Source organism: Vulpes vulpes, chromosome 5 (genome assembly GCF_048418805.1).
Source record: "Vulpes vulpes isolate BD-2025 chromosome 5, VulVul3, whole genome shotgun sequence".
Lineage (NCBI taxonomy): Eukaryota > Metazoa > Chordata > Mammalia > Carnivora > Canidae > Vulpes > Vulpes vulpes.
In genome coordinates, this window is record NC_132784.1 from 37001082 (window position 1) to 37026282 (window position 25201).

The 25201-nt window shown below is 36.9% G+C and overlaps 1 protein-coding gene across 4 annotated transcripts in view; it reads left to right on the top strand.

Annotated features, from left to right (window-relative positions):
* DCC (DCC netrin 1 receptor) overlaps positions 1–25201 on the top strand; it is a 1087624-nt gene that overhangs the window by 765077 nt on the left and 297346 nt on the right. For all 4 annotated transcript variants that reach the window (XM_025997616.2, XM_072757871.1, XM_072757870.1 and 1 more), the window contains exon 9: positions 8164–8318. In XM_025997616.2, the coding sequence (XP_025853401.1) occupies positions 8164–8318 (155 nt within the window). The remainder of the gene's footprint in view (positions 1–8163; positions 8319–25201) is intronic.

Below are 25201 nucleotides of genomic sequence, written 5' to 3' on the forward strand. Positions count from 1 at the left end.
AAACAATATAATGCTTGATATTTGCCACAAAATAATACTAAGGACTGGCTATAAGTTTCAGTTTTGAGCTGAGTGATGGGAATAAAGTGGTTCACCAGATTATTTTTGTTTAGTTTTGTTTTGCTTAAAATTTTCCATAAAACAAAAATAAAGTCAAATAAATGAATAAAAATAAAACATATGCTGAATCTTACCACTTCTTGCCCCTTATTATTACCACCTAGTCTCATCTGAACTATTGCAATAACCTCTCAAGGCTGTTCTCCCCACAGCAGCAGGAATAAATCTTTTAAAACAGACCTTAGGTCCTGTTATCCTTCTGCTTTAAGACCCTCCAGTGACTTTTCTATCTCATTCAGAGACTCAGCAGGATATCCTTCCTGATTTGGCCCCTTGTCGCCTTCCTATACTCATCACTTATTCTTATCATTGACCTATTTGCTCACTTCTGTCCAGTTTCACTGGCTCCCTGGTGTTTCCTAAATATACCAAGAATCCTCGTCCCTCAAGTTTTTGCCTTTGCTCTTCAGCCTGCCTTGAATGTTCCTCCCCTTGCCATCCATGTGGGCCATTCTCAGTAACTGCCACATGCAACCCATAAAAAAATATATATATATTTGTTGAGTTGAAGCCCTGCCTGAAATGTCAACCACTTTGAATCTCTCCACAGTCCTCAAGCTCAGAAGTCATCAATTTTTCTTTTATCTTCCCTTATTTTGATTACTATTATATTATCCCTATCTTTGTTCCAGTTTTGTGTTTCTTTGAGTACATGCATGTGTCCCTTTCTGATGACTGAAACTAGATCTTATTTATAATTCCATACCCAAGTGTCTAGTACCATGACTTCTGTAGACATTCACTGATTGGAACTAATATGATAAAGGTAGCAGAGAGACAGATGTGGTATTCTTAATAGCTAGTTCCTTAACCAATAAAACAAATTGTGTTACTGAGGAGGATGCATAAGCTGACTGAAGCTCAATAAAAACTTTGTTTTAATTGAGAAAAAATAAAAGTCGATTTTGAAATTTGATTCCAATATCCCTGTTCATTTTCTCTTTCTCAACTAGAGCAAATATATGCCATATGTCCCTGAGCAGTTTGCTGTGATGCTTATTTGCTTATATAGGTTTACTTAGCTCTTTAACACAATAGCTTTTTAAAAGGTGGTGGATTTAACATTTGCCTGAGACTAGCAATGACTTTGTCAGGCAAATTACTCTAGCTCAGATTATCATTAATCTGTCTGACTGGTTAATGGTGTCGATAATGCAAGTGCCATAGTTAACTTTTTTTTTTTATTCAACCTCTTGAGTGCTTTCATTTCATAAGTCAGGGAGCAGCATAAATCTTGGAACCTGAAAGCCAGGATTCACAGAAATGCAGTTGCCTCACAGATATCCAGCTATCCCGTCCTTGTACCTAAAATATCATCGAATTGAAAGTGATCTTTGGAATCATAGTGCAACTTTCTGCTACTTAAACACTTAGAAACTGATACTCAGGGGAGGGGTGAGTCTCGTGCGTAAGGCCACAGAGTAAGCATTCATGACGAGAGGAAGCGTTTATTGAATACTCACTGTGCCAGATGCCAGGCTAACCATCTTACATAAATTATCTTATTTCATCCCCAAAACAAAATATTATCCAAATGAGGTTTAAAGAAGACATTGTCATCTCTGATATACAGCTAGTGAGTGGTAGAAGCAGGATATAATGCAGGCCTGATTCCAAAGCAAGTGTTCTCAATCGCTACACCAACTTGGTCCTAAAATAGCTGGTGGATTAACCTGAAAGAGAATCAGACTTTCTTGATATTTTCAGAATTATGACATGAATTTCATCTATAGGCTTCTTTCCAGTAATTTTCTGACTTAATGGCTAAGTTGATTTGCATCATTTATTTACCAGTTATAAGCACAGTAGCAAAATTTATATATTATTATGTATTATATATATATATTATATATATATAAACATTATATTTCCCATTCCATAGTGTAAAATTACTTATGGAGTGTGACATGGTGTAGCCAAAAGCTTAAGGTAATGTGGCTATGGAACTCAACTGCACGGGTTTCACTCCTGGCTCAGAATCTCACTAGCTGTGTGGCCCTCATATGGGATACATTCCTCCTGTGGGAAAATAATAGTAACTGACATGTATGACCACTTTAAAAATTAGTGCCTAAAATATTTGCATAATGCCTGGTGCTCCAAAAACACTCAGTGCAAATGATTGTGTGTCTTAGAAAGGAAAAGCAATGAAATACAAGTATTTCCTAATTTATATTTAGAGAGGACTTTATCACTTTACTAATGTTAACCCGTCTGATCCGCTGATAAGGCAGGTATGCTAATTTCCATTTTAGAAATCAGCACACCTCACTTTCTTCAGAAAATCTACAAAAAAGAAGAAAAAAAATGCCCACTGCCTAAGAAGCTACACAACTAGTAAATATTAGAAGAAAGATTTAAATGCAAGGTTTCTAGTCTAGTGATCTTTTCACTGTACCATACAAAGTAAAAGACATTTCCTAAAAGAGGCACATATAAAGTACCGTGGGAGTTCAGATGAGAGAATTAAAACACTTTCATGAGCATCATTCAATTTAATCCTCACAATAACCCTGTGAGGTAGGCAGATAAGGGACTGGTATCTTCCTTTTGCAAATGAAGCAAGGAAGACCCAAGATAGGCCCTAACCTGCTCAAGGTCACACACCTTTCCTGTGGCAGAACAGAAGCTGGACTGGGTCTTCCCACTGCAGCCCTGGATGCTTTACATTGCTTTATGCTGCCTCAGAAAACCTCTGCTCCTGGCTCAGGATTAGAGGGCCACCTTTGCATGATTGACATGGAGGATTCATTTTAGAATCCGTCGTGCATTACATTTGCAACATGGTGTTTACATCTTCTTTCCCTGCTCTTCAGTGCTGAGGCTGTGCAGCTGATGAAGCTCGTTATGAAGGGAGGTGTTGTGAAGGAAAGAGAACAAGATTCAGAATCCAAAGCTCCACATTCCGATCCTGGCTTACAGCCTGGCAAAGTTAGCTCCCCTTTCACCCTGCTTCTCTGTAAAAGTGTAAAACCCTGTCCTTTCTACCTCAAAATGTCTTTAGATCATTGAATAAGAGAATAGTGATCTAATTCTTCCAGTGGACTTAATGTATACTGAAAAATAAAACATGCCCTCTATAAATGCCATATACCAATGAATGACCCATTATTCACTTGTGAGTTGACTGTGTGTCCGGCTCTGTGTTGGGAATAATAGAGAAGCCAACAGTCTCTTTGGAGGCAATTTAATAATGTCGGGTGGATCATTCCACTGAAGAATATATAACTACACACTGAATTAAGAGCTCTAAGGCAAAGAAATGTGCTTCCATGAGAAAAGGAATGTGTGCGTAGTGTCTATGCCATAATCAGATCTGTATTTTGAAAAGACGACCATAGCTGCAAAGTGGAAGTTAGACCTGTGTGGTCAGCCCAGTGGATCCAGGGAAGCCATCAAGGTGGTTGCAGAAGTCCAGGCAAGAAATCATGGAAAATCAGACTAAGGCTGGATCAATGGAGATGAAGCAGTTGAAACATATTATTCTAGAGATAACTAGGAAGCAAAACTGATAGCACATTGGCAGTCTTGTGAGACAAAGGATATTTTCAAGAATAGTTCCTAGTTTTCTGGCGTATTTAAATGGTAGGATGGTAGGGTGACTCACTAACATTAGGATGCTGGGAAAGACCCAGGTTTGAGCATGAAGATCATAAATCCAGTTTCAGACATGTTGCTTTTTATGTATATTCATGTGGGAATGTCAAGTAGGGCCTTCAGTATAAGGAATTGGCTGGAGCTCAGAGGAGAAGTTTGGGTCAGAAATATATATCTGTATCAGGAATTTCTCAGCATATGGATGATAACGGTAGCTTTCAAAGGAGAAAATGGGTCACCAACTCTGCCCCCCCCCCCAAAAAAAAATCAAAATGAAACCAAGATGAGGACCAAGAACTGAGTCCTATTTATTAAGGGACAGAGGCTGAAACTAAACAAAATAAACAATTTGAAACAAATAGCTTTTTTTTTTCCCATGAAAGGATAGTTTTTTTTTTATGTTTTATTGCAGTAGCTATTTGTTACATAACTAGCCTCTTGAATGTGTACTAGATGCTGAAACAGAGATTATATTAAAGTAAATTTTTAAAAAATCTGTGCCTCAGACTATGCTTTTTACCAATTCAAGTAAAAACAGAATTATTAGTCAAAATTTAGTCAAAATACTTCTGGCCAACTAGATGATCTCCATTTCCCATTATGCGTTCTCTGGTGGCAAGTCACTTCTGAACTCACTTTTCCTTCAAAACAGCACCTGATTTCAAACTCTATGGCTCTGGGGTAATAAGGAGTGTAGCATTGGGAAGCATTGCTGCTGTCATTTTGAGCTCTATTCTAGTAGACACCGTATTTCAGTTTTGAAATCTTCTCATCATTGTACCGTTCTTGTTTACACTAAAGAAAAAAAAGGTGAAAGTGGAGTGTATAAAAAGGGGATGCTGAAAATCTTTCCATTGAAAGTAACATAATTCCTTCCCTATAAAGCACCATTAATGTAGCTTATCCCCCTGTGAAGAATTAATTAGGTGTTTGATACCTCAAGACAGCATTTGTTGCTCACCTCAGGGTTTTAACTAAATGTTAACACCCTGGTGCACTTGGGCAAGACAATATGTATTTACTTAATATGTGTACTAGAGACATGTTGTTACAAATGATCCAGTAAGAAATAGTATCATCCTTAATCTTTAAAGTCTACTTCTGAAATGTAAACACAAAAGTGCTGAATTCAGTCAAACACACACACACATGGATTTTTCTATTCCCAATAAAGAATATTAGATTAGAAAGACTCCTTTGGGTAGAGGCCACCCTGTTTTCAAATAATGAAAACAAAATCCAGGATGGTGAAGTGGCTACCCAACTAAATTGGGATGGAAAAATGGAATCACAACCAGATCTCTACACATTTTGGAGATTACACTATGTGGAGATGTTATGCAATTATTCCATTAACATCTTTACATTTATTTATGTATGCATTTAGAAATTTGTGAGCACGGACAACATAGCCATTTTTATATTCAGTGGGTACACATGCTGAGTGCCAACAAAATGTAAATGGAATGTGGCTTCTCTTCTAAAGTTATGCACAATTGAGTCAAAGATGGGCATGTCTATTAATACAATGTGATATGTGCTACAACAGCTCTATAAACAAAGAGCAGGAAAAGCATAACAGAGTATTTAATGCTGTTGGAATCAGAGGACGTGATGGTAGGGCAAGCTCCAGTCAACAGATTTCATTTGAATTGTGTTTGAAGAATGAGCAAGCTTTTACCAAACTGAGAAGAAACTAAGTCAGAACAAAGTGATTCCAGGACAACTGGAAAAAAAAAAAAAAAAAAACAGAACAAAACTAAACCAAACTAATGAAAGGCAGAATGGCAATAGACCAAGAAGCACAGACGGATATGGTGTTGTGGGCAGGGTTACTCATTATAGGTGAATGTGAAAAGGCGCGGGCCATATCTTGAGGGTCTTTGGATCTTGTCACAAGGAGTGGAGATGTATTGACCATAGAATAGCAGGCAGCACAAATTTGGGGCATGGAGTTGACAGATTACAGATGTCAGAAGAGTATCTTCATCAATAGAAGAACTGGGAGGACCAATGACAAAAAGCCAGGAAAAGCTTTTATTACAATGCAGTACATTGTAAATACAAACCAGAGAAGGGGTTGGTTTTAGGCACAGAAGAATATAACCTAACCAGAGTTAGGTCTTAATGCAACTTGTTCAAGGGTACATTCTATGCCACCATCTTGATTCATACCTCAAAATGTATCAGCACCTACGACTTCACCATCTGATCTTAGGCACCATGCCTACTGCTTTATGTGGATTACATACAGCATCTTTGATTCTTGAGAAACTCTAGGAGGTAAACATTTTCATGGCACCAGTCAGCACCTGAAGAATCAGGCTCAGATTAATAAGAAAGTCAAAATAACCACCTCAGACTTAAAAATGCTGAATCCACTCCACAGTGTCTATAGTATTCTGATGCAATCCCACTTTGATCAGATGAGCAGATTCTGAAAAGTGGCACCTCAAATTGAAATGCTTAGATTGAATCATCGTTTTAAGCCACGAAGAGCCTACATTAAAGAAACTAGTGGTCAATCCAGGGCAGTACCATAGCATGTCATTAGAGTAGAGGTATAGAGTTGTGCTGAACATATTTGTGGGAAAAAGGCAAAACAAAACAAAACAAAACAAAAAACTGTACTTGCTTAAATTTTATTTTTTTCCAGATCACTACCACAGAAGTATTTTCTAAAAGTGCTTTGTTCACACTTCTATTTAATATGGAGGAAACATCAATTGTTCATATCAATGAATATACTTTTTTCATAACTATTATTAATTTGGAATACTTTTTGGAGGCTGATAGAAAAGATATCACAGCAGATGATTGATTCATCCCACAGTGGTTTCTGAATGCCTAGCACTCCTTCTTCTCCTTTAGAACCTTATGTCTTCTACCTAAAGTGCCCATGATCCAAATAGGTCCCACAGTTGTGGGGTGATATCAATACTGGGTTTAAAGGATGAAGATCCAGATTTTTAACTCTGCTATCCACTAACTACTGTGAGTCCTTTGAAAAAAAAAATTACACTGGTTTTCCAAATTACACATTTGCATCTGTAAAACGATCATAAAATCACACTATCTATTATATAAAAGGGCTGCCTGAGGGAATGTATCTAAAAGTTCTTCTGCCAAAGAAAAATAAGTAAGATGCAAAAATCCACATATCCACATGGCATACAATCTGATTATGTGGGTTTTCTTTTACAAAGCAACTTGCTGGCCTAGATAATCTGAGGTGGGTAGAACAGAGCAGTGTGCTATGTAGTATGTGGGACATTATCTGTTGTATTTTAGCCCTGCCTACTTTCAGTTCCTGTTGAAGCCAACCTAGCCCTACTATGAGTCACAGTTCAGCCTTCCAGCAACTTAATGAAGAACTCCTAAAGGAATACCTAAACCTTAGGCTATATCAAGATTCATACAGGGTGTTTGTTTGGCTATTTGTTTTTATTATGGTAAATACACATACTGTAATAGAGTTTTAACCATTGTTAAGTATGGGGTTCTATGGCATTAAGTGCATTCATAGAGCTATCACCACTCTCTCTCTCTCTTTTTTTTTTTATCACCACTCTCTCATATCCAGAACTTTTTCATCTTCTTCAGTTGAAACTCTGTACCCCCTAAGTAAGTTCTTATATGAGGCCAATGGGACGCAAATGTCTACAATCATGTGTATCCTTAAAGAATACTTTGGTAATTATTGTTTCTTACACGTTAGCATCTATATCCATAGGGCTTGCCCTCCCTTAATATGCCCTACAAATTGTACCATCATCATCACATTAATTCATTTGTTTGGAACCACTTGGGAAGCTTTTGATTGGAAAACGAATTGGACACATGTAGATGCGGCTCGAAGATCAAGGCAAGTAGACATGAGTTGCAATTTCTCCTCACGTAGAAGGGAATCTACCCTCCCTCACTAATTGCACTTAACTTAACCACAGGAGCTCAAGCTCCATGCACATCGACACTTAGCATCTGCCTTTTCCTTTCATACGATGATAGAAAATGCATAAATGCATTTGTTGGCAATACTGACAAAGACCGATTTGTGGAATAATTGAAACCTTGATTTCTGTCATTAGCCGGATGTTTACGAAATGCATCTTCCTGTCTGCATTCCAGATGTTTCTTCTTATTTTAATAGCTCTTTGTCATGAGTTTTGAATTCTAAATGGTAAAGTGTTGAGGGAAAAGACGTTAGTTTGCAAGTTTCATGGGAATGACATAAACTTGAACTCCCCCAAACCCCTGCAATATTTACATGTAGGCCCTTCCAGTTTGTTTCTCATAATCAACCTCAGAGGCCTTGATTTACAGCAGAGTCAGCGTGAAATGAGTAAGTAAACCTTGGTCCACCTCACTGCTTTGGGACATTAAATAAAAGTTTGGCTACAAGTATTGATGTTAGAATAATCTTTCCCTGAAACTTTTACTTCCCAGAGAACGAGCATTGAACACATCCCAGCCTGGGTCCCTTCAGCTTACTGTGGGAAATCTGAAGCCAGAAGCCATGTACACCTTCCGAGTTGTGGCCTACAATGAGTGGGGACCAGGGGAGAGCTCTCAACCCATCAAAGTGGCCACTCAGCCTGAGTGTGAGTATAAAAATAGACACATTTAGAAAGTATTTCTTTTTGCTGGCAATATCCTTGAATCCTGTCATAGAAATTAAGGTGACAAAATGGAGGGAATATTTCTGAAAGCAACATATTTAACTTGAGGATTTTTAAAGGTAAGATGACTTTTTAACAAAATGGACTCCCCACTTAGGCCAGAATGGCAAAGGAACAACTATAAAGACCTAATCCATCCATATGGTCTCCAGGTTCACTTCCTGAGTAAATAAATGACTGACTTACTCTGCCAGCATCTGGTTTCAGTCTCCTCCATGGACTTTTTAGGCTTTCCAAGTTTGTAAAGAACACCAAAGGTGAAAAAACAACCACATAGGACTTCCAAATACAGAGACCTCTTAAAAAACTTAAACATGCACTAAATGCCCTGAAGGAGATTCCAAAAGTGAAACTCCACTCAAGAAATGTAAAGAGATGGGGCCCCTGGATGGCTCAGTGGTTGAGTGCCTGCCTTTGGCTCAGGGCGTGACCCTGGGGTCCCAGGATCGAGTCCCGCGTCATGCTCCCTGCATGGAGCCTGCTTCTCCCTCTGCCTGTGTCTCTGCCTCCCTCTCTGTGTCTCTCAGGAATAAATGAAATATTTATAAAAATAAAAAAAGATATATAAAGAGATAATCTCTATTGGGCAATCTCACTACCCTCTAACTTAAATCACTACATTAAGCTACATCATCACACAGTGAAGCAGTTGAATGTTCTTTGACCACATTATAATTCAGTGATTTCTACTTTTATAAAGGAATAGCTCCAAGGCTCTACATATGAAGAATATCTATCTTACAAAATTTTGTGGGGTTTTTTTTCTACAAACTTGTAATGTTATTTGAAAAGATTGATTACTAATGAGCAGTTTGCCAATTTTATTTTGTTAAAAATTTTAAAAATTATAATCTACAACCTAAATAAACTGACTACCTATAACAAACTACATTATTTAGACAGTTGTATCTACTCCTTTTTCTTTTTAGTAATGATAGTGTTCTGCTTGGATTCCTGTTCATTTTATTTAAAACTACATTTCATTTTAGGATCACTTCACGCTTCTAGAAGAAGGTGAAGTAGAAATTAGAAATATTTTAATTGGTAAATGTGAGGAAGTAATGTTTGTATTATGTCACTTCTTGGGTATTTTATTTTAATTTTTTGAAAGATCTTAATTTATTTGCGAGAGAGTGAGAAGGTGTACATGAGTGGGGGGGAGGGGCAGAGGCAGAGGGAAGAGCAGCAGACTCCCCATTGAGCACATGCTCAGACCCCCCCAAGATCATGACCTGAGCCAAAGTCAGATGCTTAAATGACTGAGTCACCTGGTGCCCCTGCTTCTTGTGTATTTTAAGTCAACATGTTGAAGAAAAGAGAGCAGTAACCCTCTGATAGGTAGTCTGAGTACTGGCATTACGTTCTATATTTGGCAAAATCTTCTTCTTTTTTTTTTTTTTTTCACTTAGCCAAGGCTACAAAGAAAAGATAATAAGAAATTGGTATAAAATATTTATTAGGGTGGGGGAGATGCTTCACCTGTACACATCCTAGAAATATTTGGCTCATAGACATAAAACCTCAGATAGCATTTTTAAAGGCATAGTTATATACAGGTTTCAGGTAATCTTTAGGAAATACAGGCTCCCACGCAGGATCCAGAAGCTACAGCAGAACATTAAGCCCCATTCCATGCAAGACCTTGCACAACATCACTGGTTGTTATGCCCATGAATGAAGCTGGTTCTTCTCTCATGTTTCTGTTCTTGAGAATAATTTTCAATGTTTGTATTTAAATCACTAAAGAATGCCAACTTCCATTTCACAAAGTCTATGTTTTAGTCAAAAGTTTCTTCATTAACTTACTCTTAACAGATTTTATATAGAGATAATAAATATATTGATATACAGAGATATATAGAGACAGATAATATATAAAGATAATCCACATATAGGGATAATAACTTTTACGAATATTTGGTATTTGAGATCAACAAAGTTGAAAAAAAGGTTAGGTCAAAATACATATTCTTTTTTAAATGATATCTGTCATGTTATATGTAGATTGACAATTTAAAAATTCATCAAAAAATGTCTAAAGGAAAACCTCATTCAATTTTCTAGTAGTAGAACTTAAATTTTAAAAGCATGTTCATTTTCAAAAGATCTAGTTTCTATGAATTATTTGAATTCTTCACTTTCTAATCTTAATGTTACCCCTAGAATTGTTTTAGTATACATTTTAAGGCTGACTGGCCATGATTACATTCTGGTAAAAACCCTAAGTAGTCAGCCTTGTTTTCTAAGACAAAGCAACATTATTTTTTCTTCTATCAGTTCCAGTGTTCCTAAATCTCCAGTTAAAAAAAAAAAAATCAATTTCCAAAGGTTTTTTTATTTTTATTTTATTTATTTATTTTAAAAAATATTTTATTTATTTGTTCATGATGGACAGAGAGAGAGAGGCAGAGACAGAGGCCAAAGCAGGCTCTATGCAGGAAGCCCGATGAGGGACTCGATCCCTGGGCTGAAGGTGGTGCTAAACCTGCTGAGCCACACGGGCTGCCCTATTTTTTTTTTTTTAAAGTAATTTTCTTTTATGCCAACTTATCCAAGCCAAGGGACAAGGAAATATTTTTCATTTTATATCAGCTAATAATAATGCCTCATTTCATGAAAATATTACTCATAATATAACATTGTCTGCCATATTTAGTATCATTAATGAAAAGAAAATCAGATAGTGATTATTGGTATTGCACATATAGCTTTAACTTATTTTTTAAAATGGTATAATTCAATTTATAAGCATGTTTCATGAACATCTGCTATGTTCCTAATACTGTTCCCTGTCATCTGAGGCATGCTGGAGAAGCATATGTGTGTAATGAGATAACAACACTTATGGATCTCAGAAGTTTCTTGAGGAAGCAAATATCCTAAATGTGTAACAATAATAATAAAACAAGTAGAGTAAGAGAACTTGTAACAAGTTGTTAAGTGAAATATTACCATCTCAATCATGGATTTACCGTTACCTGTGAAGGTTGAGGCATAGTGTCTAGTTATTTTTGTATGCCTAAATCACATTGTGTCTCTGCCTCCTCAAATACATGCTGTATTTCAAACACAACTGTCTCAGCCCCTTGTTTGTCTTCATTCCTCTTCATTCAGAAAGTAACCTGAGTATCTGTGCAGAGGGCCTCACTGGATGCTGGTCTCTGTAAGCATTTACTTTGCTTAGAAGTTAGCATAAATGATGATAAAACTAAATGCCTGACTGAATAAAGCACACTGCAGGTTAGTACTGCTGTCTTCTATAAGTTATCTTTTCCCCAGAAAATACAATGTAGAATCTTTCTACTTTAGTAACATGAAAGAGCTTTGAAATTTTTTCATTAAGGGCAGTGATAATGGCCTGAGAATTCTAACCATACTTTGACCTTTACTAACAGCACTGTTTTATTAAATTACTTCTGTTCTTGCCACTGTATGGAGAAGAATTCTTTCCTTTGCAAGCCATTGTTTACTTGAATAGTGACCTGATTCTGTTTTGTTGAGAATTGCTTTGGATAATTCACCGCTTACTCAGTAGATAGGTAGATAGAAACAAATCAGTCTAGATAAACAGTACATTCAGAATATCCTTTAGATGTGCAAAACAGTTAGCCAACTCCTTCAATTCATTTAGATTAAAAATACTGTGTAGCTCACTTACTGTCTTTATTACAGACATTAGGATAAATAAATTATGTTTTCATGACTAATAGGTACTGATGTGAATTTTATCTTCTGCTGTTAACACAAAATGCCATTTCGGCAATTTAAAAATATGTCTAGGATAAGAAACACTTCATCTTCTTCAGTCTTGCTCAGTAGTATACCAGTTGCTAAGAATATGGAACATCCTAGAGATCTTGTGCTTCATTTCCCCTCCTCTCCTCTCTTGCTCTTCCCTTCCCTTTCTCCCTTCTCTCCCCTTTTCTTCCCCTTCCTCTGCTTTCCCTACCTGCTGAGCCTACTATTCTTTGTTTTTAGAGGAAGTTTGAAGGCTGATTTTATTATTAGGCTAGAATTACAGAATTTAGAGGCTAGGGGTCAGGGGAGGGACATTTCTATCTTGATTTCTTTCCCTGACAAAAAATGATCTTATCTTTTGAAAATGTGTCTCATCTGAGTATGTGTTTGGTTGCTCCTTTTATCACTGTTTTTCCAAATATGATATAGTAATTGTACACTAAAATTACATAGCTTTTATACAAATTGAATTTCAAGTTTTCCATAATATTTGAAAATATCAACTCTATTATGAAAACTGTATTCTCAAGGAATAAACACTAATGGAAAATATGTCTGAAATATAAATCAGACAGCAACTGTTTCTAAAAATGCATACATTTTGTAGTAATCATTTAAAGAGATCAACAGTCCAAGATCCAGTTTATGAAATAATCACCCAGAATAGAAAAGCTTGATTTATAGGAAGGTTTATGTCCCCTGATTATATCTTCCTTTTGCTAAACTCTTTCTTCTTCCCCCTGCCTTTATGGTATATAATTTCTCCACTGTATTATCAGCCAGATTTAAGCCCCTGCCTGCTTAAGACTTGTCTAATCTTTTCATACCACATGTGGAGAGTTTTTGAATTATTATTTGGGGTCCTTTAAGATGCTGTGCTGTTAAGGCAGTTTAATCGTGAAGGATCCTAAAATGAACCACATACTGGCTGGAGGCTTCAGTTAGAATAGGAAGCCTATTTGCTAGACCACAACCCAATTATCCACAAAACCCTTTTATATTTGAGTTATGAGTAATATTATTAGTCCATTATATTGACACTGAAAAGATGAGTGAAAGCTATCCCCCAAGTTGAGTCACTTTAGAAAATAGTATCTAGAGGAATAGGCATATTTGCTTTGTTCCTCCTTCCCTGGAGGAAGGGAAGGGATCTATATCTATATAAATATATAGATATATAAATATATAAATATATAAAATATATAAATATATATAAATATAAATATTATATAAATATAGATATATATTTATATAGATATAGATATTCATTCATGCATTCATTCTAATAGGGCTCTGCTTGTATAATTGTTATGGAGGGAACTGATAAATCCCTGAACATTATCTGTCCAAACATTACTACCTGCATCCAAGGTCAAGTTTCTTAGTACTTGAGACTTCAGTTTCCCCAACTATAGATTGAAGATATGATTTATTCCTCCTCTTCCTAGGTTGTGAAGAAAAAATGTGATAACATGTGGAAAGCTCCCGAGTCTTACCTGGCATCTAGTAGGCAGTCAATAGAAAAAAAACTCCATGCCCCCACAGGATCAAATGGAAACATAATCCCAATTGCCTTGCACTTACAAAGTGGGACACTCTTTAGGTAATAAGGCTAATATAATACCTTATTGATGGTTTGGAACTGGCTAGATTACTATACAATCAGCCATTTATATATTTTATTACTTTTCTGCTAATTATCCTCTGCCTATATTAATCAGCCTATTATAGACTGATTTGACCTTTAATTTTGCCTAATATACATCTTTGCCTCCCTAACTAAATTTTGAGGTCTTTCGATCAGAAAATACTCTATTATCCCATAAAATGTGTCATTTTATCAATAGCTGGTTGCTTAAAATTTGCTGGTAGAATCTGATCCATACTTGATATATGGCTGAGATATTAAATATCAGTTATGTTTGTTTCATCATGCTTCTATAAATTAAGTAAATCGTATTTCTGTCTAGCTCATTTATTTTGCCATGTGAGCTGGGTTTTGATTATTAACTGCACTGTATGGTGATTTGAATGAATATCTGGGATGACTGTGGTAGCAAAGTTGACCATAAACCAAAGAACAGTTGTCCAGTTGCATAGTCACCTGCATGACTGTAGTTTAATTATAGAAAGAAATAATGAGGGACGCGTGGGTAGCTCAGGGCGTGATCCTGGGGTCCTGGGATCGAGTCCCACATCGGGCTCCTTGATGGAGCCTGCTTCTTTCTCTGCCTGTGTCTCTGCCTCTCTCTTTCTGTGTCTCTCATGAATAAATAAATAAAATCTTAAAAAAGAGAAAAAGAACTATAAGCACTGACATTCCATCTTTTCTTGGTAGCATACAAATGCTAATGCAATTTAAAATGTCTCTCATTGCAAAACATGCTTTTAGGCATACAAATACAAGATGAAAGACATTAAAGGCTTATGATTTGGCATCCTTAGCAACAGAAGACTTAAGGAATCCATTTGGATTTAATGGTCAATTAGGTCAGATATTATATCTCTTATAATGAAATATATTAGTGCAAGAATTAGAGGTAGGCTTGGGAGGATGGGAGGATGGTTTATTTAATCACAATAGAAGAGTTCATTCATTCATTTATTCAGTCAAAACTGATTCTTTTGTGCTAAGTTCTAGACCTTCATTGTCTAGTACAGTAACTATTAGTCACGTGTGTTTCTTTAAGTTTAGATTCATTGAAGTAAAATAAAATTCAAAATTCAGGCACGTTAGCTATACTTCAACTATTAGCACTTAAAATTTAAATAAAGTTGAAAACCAAAAATTCAATTCTTGAGCCTTATTAGCCACATTTCAATGGTTTATATATGACTATTGGCTACCACATGGGATGGCACAGAGAAATTTCCATTACTACTTTACTTTAAAGTACTTAAAGTAAAAGTTAAAGTACTACTTTAAGCAGTACTTTAAAAACATTTAACAGATTAGTCCTCTTTGAATGTTGAAAGTTAGTTATGCATTGAATTAATTCAGGATATTTATTTTTTAAAATTTCATTTAAATTCAATTAGCCAAAATATAGTCATCATTCATTTTAGGTGTAGTTCAGTAATTTATCAGTTATGTATAACATCTAATGCTCATCACATCATGTGATGCCAGCCCACAAAATCTAGGTCTGAACATATTCTCTGGTTAGTTACCTAAGGTCTTTAAATATTTTCTCAGGTTAAAAACATTAAGTATCTTTCAAAGCGCAGTTAAAGATTAAGGACAAAGATTATCTCTTGCTTGAGTTCAACAGTAGGGCAGCCTAAATTCCATTCATCCAAAAGGCTCACTGTTATTTTCTTTTACTCTCAGCACAAAGCATAGCTCAAGACTCTTCCATTGTATAATCAAACATCTAGAGAACTATCTGCTTTGTGAGAAATTATATAGAAATTATAATATCTGCATATAATATAGAGAACTATATAGAGTATTAAGGAAGAGGACATAGAAATATAATAATAATAATAATAATAATAATAATAATAATAATGAGAAGTTTTTGAGAAGAATGGGTATCTATCCTGGGATAAAGAGATTTCCCTTAAAGACAGATTGATTTTGGGTTTAATTGCCTAGTATGGTTATGGATCCTTCTAAAAATGAAAGTGGGTTGCTTGCTAAACTGAATTAGAGCAAACTGGAGCTTAAGCATCTTTAGGAATATTGTCATCATGCTGGGGCAGCCGAATAAAACTGTATTCCAAAGATAAAGCACCTGAGCTGAGCTTTCTTATGGAACTCCTTCAGTTATATCTGATTCTATGATGAACTGGTAAATATGGCTAGTGAAAAATAAAGACAGAAAGGAGAGTATGCTATTTTTACACAGCTGTATTTGTACCTTCTCTCAGCTTGAGAAGCTCTTTTCATCTATGCAGTTTATAAAACCATTTATTGAGTACCTACTATGTGTCAAGACCTCTATAAGGTGCTGGGGATGGAAAGTAAAGTAAGGGGGCACTTAGGTGGCTCAGTAGTTAAGCATCTGCCTTCGGCTCAGGTCCTGATCCCAAGGTCCTGGAAATCACGCCCCGCATTAAGCTCCCTGCTCAGCAGAGAGCCTGCTTCTCCCCCTCCCCTTGCTCCTACTGGCTCCCTGCCCCCTGGCTCATGTTCTCATTCTCTCTCTCAATTAAATAAATAAATAAAATATTTTTTTAAAAAAAGTAAAATAAGATGAGAAGAAAAATATCAAAAAATCAGGGATGACATTTTTGATGATGTATATATCTGTAATATACATTATTCTAAATCATACTGTGGAATCAAATTATTTCCTCTTTTCTTAAACCTAAAGTTATAGTTACAAGGTATGAGTGTATAAGTACTATATAATTTAATGCACATATATGTTATGTTATAACATATAACACATAATGTGTAACATATGTGATATATAACACAACACATATATGCTGTGTTTTATTTTATTTTATTTTTTTTTTAATTTTTTTTTTTAATTTTTTATTTATTTATGATAGTCACAGAGAGAGAGAGAGAGGCAGAGACACAGGCGGAGGGAGAAGCAGGCTCCATGCACCGGGAGCCTGATGTGGGATTCGATCCCGGGTCTCCAGGATCGCGCCCTGGGCCAAAGGCAGGCGCCAAACCGCTGCGCCACCCAGGGATCCCTATATGCTGTGTTTTAGAGTGCAGTATTAATGTGTTTTAGAAAGGATCATGTCAAGAAATTTATAGTTGACTAACCTGATACGATTTCAACCGAAATTAAGTCGCTTCACTATTCTATGGATTCTTTTATCTGTAGCTTGTATTCCCTATATAATATATGATAAGTCTTATACACTACACAAAAGGGCAATACTGGGACTATAGTTCTCTAACTCCAATGTTTCTGCATTATTATATTGTTTTAATAAAGATATTTCTACTTTGTAGGAAGATACCTAGGGAAAAGACACTCATAAGAGGACCCTATTCTGTGGAAACTCTTCTGTTTCAGTCCAGTCTTCCCACCTTGGGGAGCCCCAAATCATATCCAATATAGAGGTAGAGTTGGGCCAGAATATATGATTATAGGAAATTGGACAGGTACAAAGTATTTCCATGGTTGAAATTAAAAGTTTTTTAAGGTGATGACACAAAATTACTGGTTAGATTGTAGCTGTTAAAATCAGAGTCAAGATGTTGCCCATCAGTGTTCAGGAGGAAACGATCATGGAGTTTTATCAACTGAAAGTCAAACAACGGAACTCTGAGCCCACAGTTAATTTAAGTAACTTGTGAATTACCACCTTCTTTAAATCTATAATTGGTGTTACAGGTCTTCCAAATGGAAGGAGAGTGAAAGATGGCTAAGAACAATGATTCAGAAGTCAGACTGATTTTGAATTCTGGATTTTTCACTCAGTAGATAACTAGGATAAGCTAGTTGTGGCAAACCTCAGTTTTCCTCGGATGTAAAAGAGAGAGACACCTTGCAGGAATGTCAAAAGCTTAAAAGAAAATCTGCAAAATGGGTCACAATACACTGTCAAAAGATTATTCAGAAGATTAAGTGAGATGATTAATGTCAAATACTGAGCCTACTAAACCCACATTAATGGTAGCTCTTATAATCATGCATTCCTCCACTGCTGGATTCTAATTATTCCTCATGTAATCGTGTTCCTTAAAGTTGCACATAATTTGTTCATTTCTATCTCTGTGATTTTCATGTGTATTTGAAATGATCTCTTTTTTTCTTTAGGCTATTTCGTAAGTCCCTTCTATTTCTATTTTAAGATTTTACTTAAAATTTCTAAAAGCAGAAAGCCTGCTCTGGCTAAGTCACCCAATGGATCGGTCTCTTATCTTAAACAACCTCATTTTTCACTCTCCAAACTTGCTTGAACTCTATCATGCCATTCATTCATTCATTCATTCAACAACTATTCATTGTGTGCCCCCCAATGTGTTTCCCAGTACCGTGTCCCTGTGTTTCCCAGTACTGGGAATTCAGCAGTAAAAAGAAAGAAAAAATACTTATCCTCATGAGGTATTTATTTTAGTGTTAGGGAGGTACAATATGCAAATAGAAATAAAGCATGCAAAAAAAATAAAACAGCTTATGGGGGTAGAGAACGAGGAAAATAGATGATTCTTGAAAGGAAGGTCAGTAGGGAAAGCCTTTCTGGAGAAGGGGCATTTAAGGGGACATCTGAGTGAATTTAGACAGGTGCCAGCAATGATCTTAGGTGGAGGCATTTCAGGCAGACAGTAGCAGGTGCCACATTCCTGGTGGGGAAGCACAAGAATACTACACGCTGCAGGAGAGCAAGGGAGAGGGAGAGTGAGAGACAGGGGTTGATGAGTGTCAGAGCCCAGCGAGCAAAAGCATTGGAAGCCACAGTAAAGGAAGGTAGATTTAATCTTTAGTGCAGAGGCATCTGTGTAGAAGGGAGTAACATAATCTAATTTTCATTTTTAAACTGAGAGTGAGACCAGAGAGGAGGCTAATGTAGTAGTTTAGTCAAGAGATGTTGGTAGCTCAAGTTTTGGTTTTAGAATTCAGGACACCTTTGGAAAGTAGGGACAAGACTTGGTACAGGATGTGGGATGGGAGAAAAGACAGGAAGCAAATTTACCCTTAGGTTTTAACGAGGTGAATCATGGGGCCACTTATTAGAATCAGGAGACTGGGGAAGGAGCTGGCTTGGAGGCTATGTGGGACAAATCAAGGATTATTTATTGACACACTAGGTTTGAATATTAAATGATGCAGGTTTTATTTTCTAATTAGACTGCATTTGAAGAAGGTGCCTAGTATTTTGAACATAAAAATAAGAGAAGATGCCACATACTGCAAGGCCAATGGCCAAGTGCAATATGGTATTTAGCTTCTAATAGTGGCAGAGCTGATCAATTGTTGGGAAAAAAACGTGGAAAAATTCTCCATGTTGTAAACTGTAAATCATCTGTACCCAAACGTCCCCAATGTATGCACTACAAGGATATGCACACCGCCATGCACAACAGACATTCATAAACTTGTCCGTCCTATAGAAGCTTCCTTCTTAGAAATCCTCCCTACAGACCAGTGAAGTAAAACCCGATGCGGCTGCTACCAGCAAGAAGTGCCTGAAAGGAGCCTCTGATCTATAGCCCAATCTCCCAGCTGCCAAGATTTTCTGAGGAACTGATCCAAAAGGGGCAAGTTACTGCCAAAATGAACGTTATTCAGAACCAGCTTGTTTTCTGACGTGTACTTTGCCTGTGTTCACTAAACAAGAGATTGAATTCTAATGTGATGTCTGCTCACAGAAGTCCTGAGGTTGAATCACCTGAAACTGCGTTGGAATTTTACCAGCAGAAGCTAGGTTTAGGCCCAAGTGGAGGGCACAGAATTAAGAAGGAATTCCTTTTGTCTTGCAGCATCCCTTTTCTTTATCCTTTTCTCCATCCAGAAAGGTCTTATAGCACTCATTACCTCAGAGCACCCAAAGTCTAAAACACTTGCCCAATGATCTGAAATATAATGTTGAATCCACGCAGTAGCTTTGACATAGTTGATCCCAATGATGGAATTTTGCAAATTTACCAAAGGGTAAACTTTGGAATCCAGAGAGTTGAGACCTGCCCCAGGATTTTCATGTTCAACAACCCTGGTAGCAAATTGTATGTTTGGTTTATGTTTTCTGAAAATGGATACAATATGAAGCCAATAAGCAAAAGATGTGGGTTCAAGGTTGAGGTGTTCTCTGTATCTTGTATATTTTTGAGAAAAATCACTTACTGTATTTTTTTTTAAGTAGGCTTCATGTCCAGCATGGAGCCCAGTTTGAGTCTTGAACTCATGACCCTGAGATCAAGACTTGAGCTGATCGGAGTCAGCTGTTTAACCAATCACCTCAACTACCCAGGCACCCCATCACTTACTTTTCTGATTCTCAATTTCTTTTCATAAAATATGGATCATATTGGATGTATGACTTTCCTAGGCCTACATTTACAAAGTGCCACAAATTAGGTGGTTTAAGATAACAGAAATTTATTCTCTGACAGTTCTGGAGAATAGAAATGTGAAATAAAAGGTGCGAGCAGAGCCAGGCTCCCTCTGTAAGTCCTAGAGAAAAATCCTTCCTAGTTGCTGGCTGTTTCTGGGAGGCTATCTCCCATGTCCATGTCTCTGTGTCTCTTTGCTTCTTTTTAAAAAATATTTTATTTATTTATTCATGAGAGACACACACATACAGAGAGAAGCAGAGACACAGGCAGAGGGAGAAGTAGGCTCCATGCAGGGAGCCTGAGGTGGGACTCGATCCCGGGACCCCAGGGTCACGCCCTGGGCTGAAGGCAGATGCTCAACTGCTGAGCCACCCAGGCGAACCTCTTTGCTTCTTTTTATAAGAACACTTGTCATATTGGATTTAAAGCCTACCCCAACACTGTAGGACTTCATTTAATTGAACTGATTGTATTTGCAAAGGCCTTTCTGGGTACACATGAATTTTCAGGGGATACCATCCAATCTAGTACATATGCACTGCCCTACAAATCACAGAGATTTTTAATAAGATTCCAAGTAATCTGAGTGAGGACTGAGCAAACTCTGAAGCATGTATATACACATTTTTAATTAAGAGGCAACCACTTCATTTAAAAAAATAATCTCAGTCATTGTCTCTCCAGCAGAGGAGTACTACGAAACGTCCTAGTTTCCTTAAAATCATACCTGACTATGCTCCTACCTTCTGCCTTTCTCCAGAATTCTAATCCTGCTTGTAGGCTGTAGGATGTACTGTTTTCTGAATATTAAGGTCTGCAAACTGCGTAGGTGGCCCTAGAGGGACTCACAAGCGAAAGGAATCATCTGGATAACAAAGTTTGCAGAAGCTGCCAGTAGAACGGGTACCAAGTGCATGCTCAGATTCCCATTGTTGATCTTCAGTTGATTTGCTCGGGAATAGTGATGGCAACGTGTTGACTCTAACTTTAACAGCTACAACCTAAAGCAGTAATTGTGTGTCATCACCTTAAAATCTGACAAGTTCAGTCCATAGCAATCTCCCGCACCTGTGAAATACCCTGTAAGCAAGAATTCTGGCCCAACCCAACTCCCATGATAGAAAGCATAAAATTATTAATGTGTAAAATTAACACTGTCAGAGCTCAGATTTGAACCTAGTATAACATTCCTACCCCAATTCTAATGCACGCACGTGTGTGTGTGTGCGTGTGTGTGTAAACTAAGATTAGTTATGATCATTTCAAGGAAATAGAAAAAGAAATTAATTGAAAGTTAACTACATTCTAACAATTCCTTAATGAGTAAAAATTCCTGTTACTTCAGAAAACATAGCCATGACAGGATAATGTGTTTTTTTTCTTAATTCCAAAATTATTGTGTTTAAGCCACTCTGAATGAGTTCTTCTAACTCTACTGCTGAGGAAATGCTAAATATATAAATTTTACTTACTTCCTGTGATAAATCACTTACTTGATCTTAACCCTCAGTCTGCTGTCTTAATCTTATCCCACAACCTTGCAAGGAAATAAAAAATAGTTATTATTACTTCCATTTTTCAGTGGGCTGGCTGGCTTATAGTTCATGCAAGCTCTTCACAAAAAGACTTAAGACTCCCAGAAATAACTTGCTGCTAGTTCTGGTGTTGTGTTTCATCATTTAATATATTTAACTCCAAATAAAAATGTATTAACATATTTAACATATAACTGATTTATTTTAGATTATACCAATAGCTTGATTAATTTTATTGCTTTGTATGTGATTTGTTCTATATCCTCTTTATAACCTAATGTTCTTACGGTAATTTTGCCACTCTCTTTGGCAATATTGTTTTCCCCTATTTCAATCCATGAATTCTTAAATTAGCTTAGTAGCACTCCTCTATCTGCCACGTTCTGTGTAGTAGCTACTAGCTGTAAGTGGCTGTTGAGCACTTGAACTATGGCTTGGCCAAATTGAGGTGTAAATGTTAAAGACTTAGTATGGGGAAAAAAAAAAACAGAAAAAAAAACAGAAAATAATACGTTAGCAAATCTTTTATTGATTATAGTTTGAAATGATGGTATTTTAGATATATCAGGTTAAACATATATTATTAAAATTAATTTTACTCATTACATTTTACTTTTTTAATGTGGCTACTAGAAAGTTAAAGTTAGTATGAGCATCCATGGCTCACATTCTATCTATAGTGAACAGTGATGACCTGGATGTTTACACTTCTGTCTTATACCCAACAAGCAGGAAGTCAAGAAGATTGCCAGTCTGACATTAAATTGAGTTTGAGAGTCACTGAAATGCAGTAGTTAAATGTAACCCTTCTCGGAGAAGTATTATTTAAAGTCTCACCTAAGTAGTATTTGTATTTAACCATTATTTTCCTTATTTGATTCCATATTAATGGACATCATAATCAACAGCCTTTGAATGTTTCAGTCAAAGGCTTCCCCCCACCCCCCCCCCACCCCCCGCTATTGGCCTGACACTTTCTGGCACCAATGAAAATAAAAGCAAAGGAAGTGGGCTTGGGGAAAGAAAGGAAGCCTTTGATGCAGAGCAGCGCACCAGTGTCCCTGTGTTCAGTTCTACTTAGAGTCGTCCAACTTCTGTGAGATGATTTACTGCTGACGCCTATTTGTCTTCCCGCTGCTATCTCTGAGCAAGCCTAAATCTTCCATGTGGTTAATAAACTTCTTATCTTTTGAATACTGAAAATAAAATAAACTTAATCCTCAGGGTGTTTCAGTCAGCAGACTGGGAGCCTTTTAGATGCTTCTTAGAGATAGCGGACAACCAGGTTTCCTGCCCTGCGCGATTATCAATCTTCCCCTGCATGCATGTATGTGTAAGGGTGTTAAAGGTGCTCCTCAGTGATAAATGTCAGTGGAATCGCAAAGTGAATATTAATTTCAGCGTTGTCAAGGTCAGATGTGTATCCAGGTTCATTGTTATTGGAATTTTTATTGTTGCTGCTGTTAGGAAAGATATTTCACCTTGGGCTCTTTTTGCAAGAGTCAGGAGAGAAAGGGAGCAAAATTTCTTTTTTTTTTTTTTTTACGATTTTATTTATTTATTTATTCATGAGAGACCCAGAGAGAGAGAGAGAGAGAGAGGCAGAGAGACACAAGCAGAGAAAGAAGCAGGCCCCATGCAGGGAGCCCGATGTGGGACTCGATCCCAGGTCTCCAGGATCACGCCCTGGGCCAAAGGCAGGTGCTCAACTGCTGAGCCACCCAGGTGTCCCGGGAACAAAATTTCTTAACATACATATACATTACTCAGAGAAAAGTGCCTTGGCACATCCGGATCTGTTAATTGGGGTAATTATTTTGAGTGCCGTAAGTAAGATCAAAGTGTGGGTGTTGAGGAACTAAGTAAGTTGGGAACAGAACAAACAAATGATCACAAAATCTTGAGACTAGATGATAGTCCTGAAAAGTGGCTATGTGTGTGGAAAAAGGAAGAAGGAAAGCAGGAGAAATAAATAAAGAAGGGGAAAAAGTCTGTGATGAGGCCATTCATTGAAATAGAGTATGGGGACACCTGGGTGTCTAATTTTAGTCTCGTATTAACTATTTTAGTGAACAACACCAGAAACATCCAACTATTCAAGTCAGAAGTACAGAAGTCATTCCTGGTGCTTCCTTCCATCTCCCTGCCCTGTCTCCAATACATTAAATGCTGGTAGTTTGATCTTACAGACAGCTCTTGAATCCCTCCCCACTGCCATTCTTCTAATTAGAGCTGTTAACCACTCTCTTCTGCGCTATAGAATATTCTCCAACTGGGCTCCCAATCCCCACATTCACCCTCTTCAGCTCACTCTTTATGTAACTGAGTACAAAATGCTTAAACTCATCAATTCCTTTCTGATTCTTAGCATAAAAGATCAAAATCTTCCCACAGCCTTTAAGATCCCATCTGGTCTCATCCCAGCAATCTCTCTTACCTCATCTGAATCCTTCTTTTCCTGGCTTCTTGTCCTGCAACCTTAGACTGCAAATCCTATGGAAATTTTCACTGTTTACCTCTTCAGTTCTTCCAGTGCCTGGCACACTGTAAAAAACTACTTAATACTTATTGAGCAGTTCCTTTTTGCCAGATGCTATTCATATTTTACTTATTATGAATCTCCACAACAAACTCATGGGTTAAGTATTAGTATTAACCCCATTTTTAAATAAGGATAATTAAACTCAGAGATTTTTTTTTTTTTAAGATTTTACTTAAAATCTTTAAAAGCCATCCAAGCCGTCCCTAAACTTAGAGATATTAAGTAGCTTGATCCAGGCACCTAGCCTGAGCAAAGGTACTAGATTTCAACCCAGAGTCTTCCATTCTGGAGTCCATACTCTTTACTGTTAATCTCTCTCACCAAAGCATATTAGATGGGATCCGTTGGCATCGCCTGCATCAGAGAAGCCCAGATCTCTGTGAAACCTATGTGTTAGGAGACTAGAGTTCTAAATTTCTTCTTTAACTTATGGTCCCTCCCAAAAGAGCCAGTTTACCCAAGGCAGTTCCTTACCTTTTAAAGCCTAGAAATAGATAAACAATAAATTTCTTCCCCCAAAGAGATAGTATATTTTTTTAAGATAGGATCTTTTTGTCGTAATGTAGAGAAACCTACTCACTTGACTCTCTGAAAAAGATTGCCACTTCCTTCTTCTCTAATAAATGGCAGCAGGGATCTTTTATAAAAGCAATCTATACAAGTCATTTATTGCTCTGTTAAAACTACAAACATCAAATATTGATTCTTCCCATACTGACCATAATACAAACCAACTTTGAGAAAGGTTGCCGGGATTTAGTTACATTATCACCATGGGAAACACTCTGGGTTGCACATAAGCTGAAGACACCTGCTTCTCTGATGCATATCTATTTATAGAGAACTGACATTTTTGCGTGCAGAAATACAATCCTGAATTATATGTGAGTCTCAAATAGCAAGCAAGAGGTCTGTGCATGCCCTTACTAGGAATTTCTGCTTGCGGATCTTCTGTAAGAATTAAACATAAGTTTATGGTTTGTATAATAACAATAAAAGTAACTCTATGTGGAGTATATAT